At 46.5% G+C, this 7,847-nt stretch overlaps 1 protein-coding gene across 1 annotated transcript; it reads right to left on the bottom strand.

Annotated features, from left to right (window-relative positions):
* Positions 1–3,789: 3,789 nt before the first annotated feature.
* Positions 3,790–6,442, bottom strand: HSPA2 (heat shock protein family A (Hsp70) member 2). Its single transcript, XM_054715997.1, has 2 exons — positions 6,368–6,442; positions 3,790–6,155 (listed from the first exon to the last, which is right to left on the bottom strand). Exon 2 carries the CDS (start codon positions 6,148–6,150, stop codon positions 4,243–4,245), a length of 1,908 nt encoding a protein of 635 aa, XP_054571972.1. The 5' UTR covers positions 6,151–6,155; positions 6,368–6,442; the 3' UTR covers positions 3,790–4,242.
* Positions 6,443–7,847: the final 1,405 nt, after the last annotated feature.

The following is a 7,847-nucleotide window of genomic DNA, read 5'->3' on the forward strand; positions in this document are numbered from 1 at the left end:
TGCTGTCTAATATACAAAACTAAGGTAAAAATACGAGTTGAGAACCCAAAACACTGACCTACATGAAAGTTACAAGTTATTTCACATGTGCTAGAGGGACATAGTGTTAAAGGAAACCTGTAACTCTGAAGGACCACCTTATACTTCTGCATTACCAAACCCTCACAAAAGAGGGAAGAAAATATTGTTTTTATTGCTAAATCATTATTTAAAAAGTGACCCACTCATTTCTTAGGTTAGATTTTTTCACCAAATAGGTTTTTTTAATGCCATTAAAAATTCACAACGTAAGTGGAAATATAATTTTCTCTTTAGGAAAAAAAAATTCATGCTATTATAAAGTAGGGATAAAGGTACTATCTAAATACTAATAATTCCAAGTGTCTTGTGAGGGAAAGGTTTTGTTTTGTGTGTATGTGTGGGTTTTTTCCCTAATTAAAAGAACTTCTCAAAGTCATATAACTAAGAGAATATAACAGAACTAAGTTGCTGGTCTCAGATTTTAGGTGCAAGACATTAAGTGAATTATAATGCATGTTTATACCATGAAAAAAGTAATAATGGACAGGTTTATAGTGTTATAAATCTACCTTTGAAAATGAACATGTAAGGACATGACAATGACAGTATTTTAATTAGCAACTCCACTGTTGGTTGCTTATTTCCCCAATCTTGAATTCACAAACAACCTAATTACTTTGAAAGTGGTGGAGGAAAGAGCCTATGGCTTCTTGATTTGTTCTAAAGGACATTTCTACATTAAATATCACCCTAATAAGTTTCAGAAATGCATATACCCATTCCAAGAGCTATATCAAAATATACACTGGGCTCTTTTTCCAAAGACTCATACTTTTTCTTTAAGGAATGAAATTCTGTATCTAATGTTAATGCTTAAGGATAGCCTTTCAAAAATAGTTTTCACATACCTATTTATAAATTTACAGAAGCAAGTGAGTATTCTTGTTCCTTCACCTATATATGTATATATTCCTTTAGCAATTGTCTAATGTATAGATTTGAGATTCTTTAAAACTTCAATTACAGTGTTCAATGCCTCACCACACAATTTTTATAAACTGCATTCAATTTAAAGTAGGTGAAGGCCTTATCATGGGCCTAGTATTTAAGCTTCATAAAAAGAAATCTTTTGATTTTTATCTAGATAGCAAGGTTGTATTCTCATTTAAGATTATATATATAGGATAAAGAAATTCTCATTAAGTCTCCCTTGATTAGATGATTCATCAAATATTCTATTATGCATAAGTCTCCCTTGATTAGATGATTCATCAAATATTCTATTATGCATGTTAAGTTTAAATATATAGTATTACTATCTCCTAATGTACAATTTTTAATGAATTTCCATTATATATATATCAAATTAATACTACTATAAAAATTTAAGAGTGAGCTTGTTTTGAAATTTCACACATCTCAAATACTGTAAACAACTATTAGGTCTTAACAGGTGTCCAGTTTTGTTGCCTCAAAACAGGGACAAATATGTTATTTAGACATTCTGGTAAGAATTTAAGTGCCTATTCTGAGAAATGTATTTTTTTAAATATATTTTTATTGATTTCAGAGAGGAAGGGAAAGGAGAGGTAGAAACATCAATGATGAGAGCTGCCTCCTGCATGCCCCCCACTGGGGATGAGCCTGCAACCCAGGCATGTGCCCTTGATCTGAGTGGAACCTGGGACCCTTCAGTCCACAGGCCAACACTCTATCCACTGAGCCAAACTGGCTAGGGCTGAGAAATGTATTTTTTTATCCCTTAGTATTCTATATGTATTGCATTTGCTTTAGTCATGACCACTAGTCTCTACCATAACACACTACTTTAAAGTTCAAGTAATGCTTAATTAATTCTTAAACTGTAATTTAGCCTTATCCTACGATCAAGTGTTTTTTCCATTGTCATTTGACTATGGCTGATCTAACATTTGCAAAGAAGTTCCTAGGAGTTACTAGGTTACTAGTTTCAACTGACCCCTGGAAACATTAAATGGGTGCTTTGGTGGCTTTATCTTAATAATATTGAGATCTAGATACATTTGAGAAGACAGAATTAAATGGAAAAAAAACAACAACACTCAAGAAGGCTAGGAGCTTTACAAATTACTTTTCAAAATAATAAAAAATGAAGTATCTACATAGATTGAAATTAGTGCTATAGGCAGTTACCGGAGGTCAGGCCACCGGATCAAAGAGACTACCACTAGTCGTTTTTCTGATACTTTAGAAACTAATGTCTTCTAAAGTGAGGTCTAAAATGGTCATACTGATACCAAATTGCACTCACAGAAAGACTCCATTATATTTTGACGTTAGAGCAAGGGATAAACACTTTCAACAAATCAAGAACTACTGGAAGTTTAATAGCATGGGTATTACCTTGGTAAAAAATTAATGCTAAAAGTCACTCTAAGGCTATTAATGACCTGTTCTCTTAGTAACAAGGTAGTTTGTCAAATATTTATGTGATAGTATCTCTAGTCAATGAAATACCCTTACTGCCTCCTTGCTAAAAACTTTCCACCAGCTTGACACCAGCATTGAAAAACCCCAAATTATCTTTAGCTTTTCAGTGTAATTTTTTAAAGTTTATTTTGAATCAGTTTTACAATTGCTTTTTTATCTTCCCCCCACCCAAATGGGACTTGCTTTGGAGGAGGAGGAAGAGGAGAAGAGGGAGAAGAGGAAAAGCAGATGTACATAGGAGTCAGCTCTTGTGTGAGGGTCATTATCAAAGCCCAATGTTTTTAGGCTAATTTGTTCCCTAGTTTTTATATTACTTCAAAAATTAATCTCTCCGCATGAAAAAGAAGGGTCCACTACTATCTTAAAAATATAGCTTCTATAATTCACTGTTATGAACAACATGAAGCAAATCTACATCACTTGGAAAGAGATATCAAAATGTCTGTGTGTGGTGAAAACATTAGGTTAACTATGCATTTTCCAATGAGCTTTACAGAATTTCTCCCAAGTTCCCCTTAAAGAGAATAAATCGGAACAAAGCAGAAGTGTAATTTCAATGAAAAATCAACATGAACCCCCTTCTCCCAAGGATGTGAATTTTAAGGCCCAGGATCGTAGATCTCAAAGGGCTGCAATTTTCCTATTTGTAACAACCTCAAATCAGATAAGATATATAGGAAAATGGACAAGTTGTATATTAACAAAATACAGGACTATCTTGCAGTTTGCCTTTAAAAAAATCTATTCTAGTGATTTAAGGCAGATATTGAGAAAGCATTATGATTCTTAAATCAGGAAAAAATACATATCTCTCTTATCCCCCTATAAATTATATCTGCTCAAAACATATCCTTATGGAATTTGCCTTAAGCTGAGAGGTAGAGCTGTTTTACTAGAGTCTAGTAACTAGACAATTAAAACACAGAAAAGCAAGTTGTTTCATACTATTATCAGAAGACAACTCCTGCCCCAGCTTTTTTTAGTTTAAAGAATCATTTTACACTTAACCCCAGAATATAGCTTGTATTTTAATGGAATATTCAGGTGGATTTTCACTTGAACACTTAAGCCACGCCTTAGGAGTTTGGGTACAGTGCAAGACCCCAGTTTGGTTTTTGTATTAAATGAGGGGGGAAGGGAGTTTACCCAGATCTTCTCCCCTTAAGTTGTTGGTAATTTAAAGCAGGAAACTCATTTGAGAATTAGACAAGATTGAGTTAGATATATTTCATCTCATATTAGTATCTTAAACATGAGTAAAACAGTACCAAGAGAAAATTGAAAACTCCAAGACAGTAATTTTCAGATCAATTTCAGCTTTACTTTGAATTTGTATGTATGCAATTGTGTGCAAAAATAATGACTGTTCTTGACTTTACTGCAATGTTGACTCTCCTCTTGTAGTACATAAATATAAACAATTCAAGCTTTTATGTATTTTATTGTTACCAAGCTTCCACAGAACGTGTGTGCAAACTTCAGGTTCCCCATCTCAAACACTAAGTTAACCAAAAATGCTCAAGTCAGCAAACAGCAAAATGCATTAAAGAGAAACCTCAAATAATCAAACTTTAGAACTAACTTTTTATAATTAAACTAAGTTGTTGCTCCTTTCCTTTCATATGCATACACTGGGCTAAAGACTTCCAAAAATAGATCTCATACTTGGCACAGGACATTTAGAAGAAACAAAAACAAAAGGAAAAAAAATCAGAGAAAGGAAAAGAGGTTTACGCTGACTGAAGTGCAAGCTTAGTCCACTTCTTCGATGGTGGGTCCCCCGGAGGCTCCAGACCCGCCGCCGCCAGGGCCGCCTTGGTAAAGTTTGCTGATGATGGGGTTGCACACTCTCTCCAGCTCTTTCTGCTTGTGTTCATACTCATCTTTCTCTGCCATCTGGTTTCGGTCGAGCCAGTTGATCACCTCCTGACACTTGTCGAGGATCTTGTTTTTGTCCTGCTCGCTGATCTTGCCCCTCAGTTTCTCGTCTTCCACCGTCTGCTTGATGTTGTAGGCATAGGACTCCACGGCGTTTTTGGCGGCGACACGGTCGCGATTGGCTTCATCTTCCGATTTGTACCGCTCCGCCTCCTGCACCATCCGGTCAATGTCGTCCTTGCTCAGACGACCCTTGTCGTTGGTGATGGTGATTTTGTTTTCTTTACCCGTGCTCTTGTCGGCGGCGGTGACGTTGAGGATGCCGTTGGCGTCGATGTCGAAGGTAACCTCGATCTGGGGGACCCCGCGGGGCGCCGGGGGGATCCCGGTCAGGTCGAACTTGCCCAGCAGGTTATTGTCCTTGGTCATGGCCCGTTCGCCCTCGTACACCTGCACCAGCACGCTGCTCTGGTTGTCTGAGTAGGTGGTGAAGGTCTGCGTCTGCTTGGTGGGGATCGTGGTGTTCCTCTTGATGAGCGGGGTCATGACGCCGCCGGCCGTCTCGATGCCCAGCGACAGCGGGGTCACGTCGAGCAGCAGCAGGTCCTGCACGTTCTCCGACTTGTCTCCGATGAGGATGGCCGCCTGCACCGCGGCCCCGTAGGCCACCGCCTCGTCGGGGTTGATGCTTTTGTTCAGCTCTTTGCCGTTGAAGAAATCCTGCAGCAGCTTCTGGATCTTGGGGATGCGGGTGGAGCCGCCGACCAGCACAATCTCCTGGATCTGGCCCTTGTCCAGCTTGGCGTCGCGCAGCGCCTTCTCCACCGGCTCCAGGGTCCCGCGGAAGAGGTCGGCGTTGAGCTCCTCGAAGCGGGCGCGGGTGATGGACGTGTAGAAGTCCACGCCCTCGTAGAGCGAGTCGATCTCGATGCTGGCCTGCGTGGACGAGCTCAGGGTGCGCTTGGCGCGCTCGCAGGCCGTGCGCAGCCGCCGCACCGCGCGCTTGTTGGGCCCGATGTCCTTCTTGTGCTTGCGTTTAAACTCCTCCGCCAGGTGGCTCACCATGCGGTTGTCAAAGTCCTCGCCGCCCAGGTGGGTGTCGCCGGCCGTGGACTTCACCTCGAAGATGCCGTCCTCGATGGTCAGGATGGACACGTCAAAGGTGCCGCCGCCCAGGTCAAAGATGAGCACGTTCTTCTCGCCGCCCGCGCAGCCCTTCTTGTCCAGGCCGTAGGCGATGGCCGCCGCCGTGGGCTCGTTGATGATGCGGAGCACGTTGAGGCCCGTGATGGTGCCCGCGTCCTTGGTGGCCTGGCGCTGCGAGTCGTTGAAGTAGGCGGGCACCGTGATGACCGCGCTCTGCACCTTGCCCCCCAGGTAGGCTTCGGCGATCTCCTTCATCTTGGTGAGGACCATGGAGGAGATCTCCTCCGGGAAGAAAGTCTTGATCTCTCCCTTGTATTCCACCTGCACCTTGGGCTTCCCTCCCTCGCTCACCACCCGGAACGGCCAGTGTTTCATGTCCGACTGCACCGTGGCGTCCTCGAACTTACGTCCGATCAGCCTCTTGGCGTCGAAAATGGTGTTGGTGGGGTTCATGGCCACCTGGTTCTTGGCGGCGTCGCCGATGAGGCGCTCGGTGTCGGTGAAGGCCACGTAGCTGGGGGTGGTGCGGTTGCCCTGGTCGTTGGCGATGATCTCCACCTTGCCGTGCTGGAAGACCCCCACGCACGAGTAGGTGGTCCCCAGGTCGATGCCGATAGCCGGGCCGCGGGCAGACATCGTGACTGGAAAGAGAGGCGAAGCGACGTTAAGGCGAGAGCACCAGGCAGAGGAAACCCGCGGCGTCAACTAACGGTCGCCCGGCACCTGACACCGGCCGTGCGGCAGCGCCTCCCGCTCCGCGCCGCTCGGCTCCCGGCTCTTATAGCCGCCGCCCTGCCGCCCTGTGGGAAACCCCAGAGCCAATCGGCTCCCGGGACCGCCCGCCGAGGCTTGCCTTGGTCCGAGTGACCCGCCGGTGGCCCAACAGATTTCCAGCGAGTGAGGGGCGGGACCGCGGCCCGCGCCAGGCGCCGAGGGGCGGCCGTTATGCAAATGACGCCCCGCCCTCGTCTCCCAGCGGCCGGGTCCGCGGCTACTCGCGCGCGCAGCCGGCAGCTTGGGGGCGTTAGGCTCGCACACGCTCCGCCCTCCCCCCCCCCCCCGCGCCCCCAGGTGTGTGCGCTTTTTTCTAGATCTTTGCCTTCCCTAAGGCGGGATTCGTCAACGTCCTTTGGATTGGCAGGGCACGCGGCCAATGGGCAGCGCGGGCTCCCAAGTGGGGCGGGGAAGGAGCGGCTGGGGCGTGGTGGGAGCGGGGCGCGGAAGGGGAGCCGGAGAGGGGAGTCACCGGGGCCGTGCGCCCAGCTTCTAGGCCTGACGTGCAGTTCAGCGCCAAGTGAACCGACTACCCTAGCTCTCGGGGATAGGGCAATTCACTGAGTTGGTTGCACCGAGGAAAGAGGGCCAGAACCTGCTCTTTTAAATGTTGACGTGGCCTCCGGAGTGAAGGCGACTCCCCCTCAGCCGGAGGCAAAAAGAAAATAACCCTGGTGTTCTGGGATCGGGCTGTCAGCCTCCCAGAATTTTACTGGGCGCACTTTGCGGCGGCTCAGGAGGTGTGAGCGCTCGGTGCAAACTGCCTGGTGGGCGAGGACAGCAGGAGCCCGGGCAGCTCCCTCTCGGGCTCCCGAAAAGGCCCTCCCCCGCCCCCCCCGCGCGCCGCGCGGAAAAGGAACTGGGGAGTGGCTGCAACTCGGCTTCCCAGCGTTTAAACTTTCTCTACCTCGCTTTCCATTTTTCCTGCTGGCCCTGCCCCTTTAAGCTTCCTGATTTTCGTCTCCCTGTCCTCTCCACTGCTTTATGTTGGGTTTCCAGGGCTTTACCAGGCACTTTGAGTTATTCATGGGATAAGTCTACAATCAAACCCTCACGTCTGCTCCACAAAATAGCCCAGGCTCGCGCCCAGCCCCCCAGCCCGATCCTCTCCTCCCCAGCCTACGCGCTGCTCGTGTGTGACCCGAGTCCTGTTTATGACAGCTCTCCGGAGGGAGCCTTTCTTTAGCTGTGCTCGAGTGACCCTAGAGGCATACACCCTCAGGGAAGGCCGGTGAAAAGAACAGTTCATTTCGGAAGAGGAGCGTGAGAATGGCTGTGGAAGCACTGCCTGGCACCAGGCGACGAGGTAGAAGCTGACTCCTGTAAATGGGCCCCTGAAGGAAACCGTAACGAAATCGCTGGGCTCACACTTCACATTCCGGGAGGAAGCTGTCTTCAACAAGCTTTAAGGGGCACCATCTATGTGAGAGTAAAAAGACAAAGGCGATTGTCTTTGTGAGGTTGGGAGTCTAATAAAGAGATCAACATAATTCGAGAGAAATGCTATGGGAACACAAAGGAGGGGCACGTCCAGACGGGAAAGGGTGTGGGTGAGCGCT

This window comes from Eptesicus fuscus, chromosome 5 (assembly GCF_027574615.1).
Source record: "Eptesicus fuscus isolate TK198812 chromosome 5, DD_ASM_mEF_20220401, whole genome shotgun sequence".
Classification (NCBI taxonomy): Eukaryota; Metazoa; Chordata; class Mammalia; order Chiroptera; family Vespertilionidae; genus Eptesicus; species Eptesicus fuscus.

Coding starts and splice junctions, on each gene's coding strand:
- HSPA2 (XM_054715997.1), bottom strand. CDS start 6,150: ATGTCTGCCCGCGGCCCGGCTATCGGCATCGACCTGGGGACCACCTAC.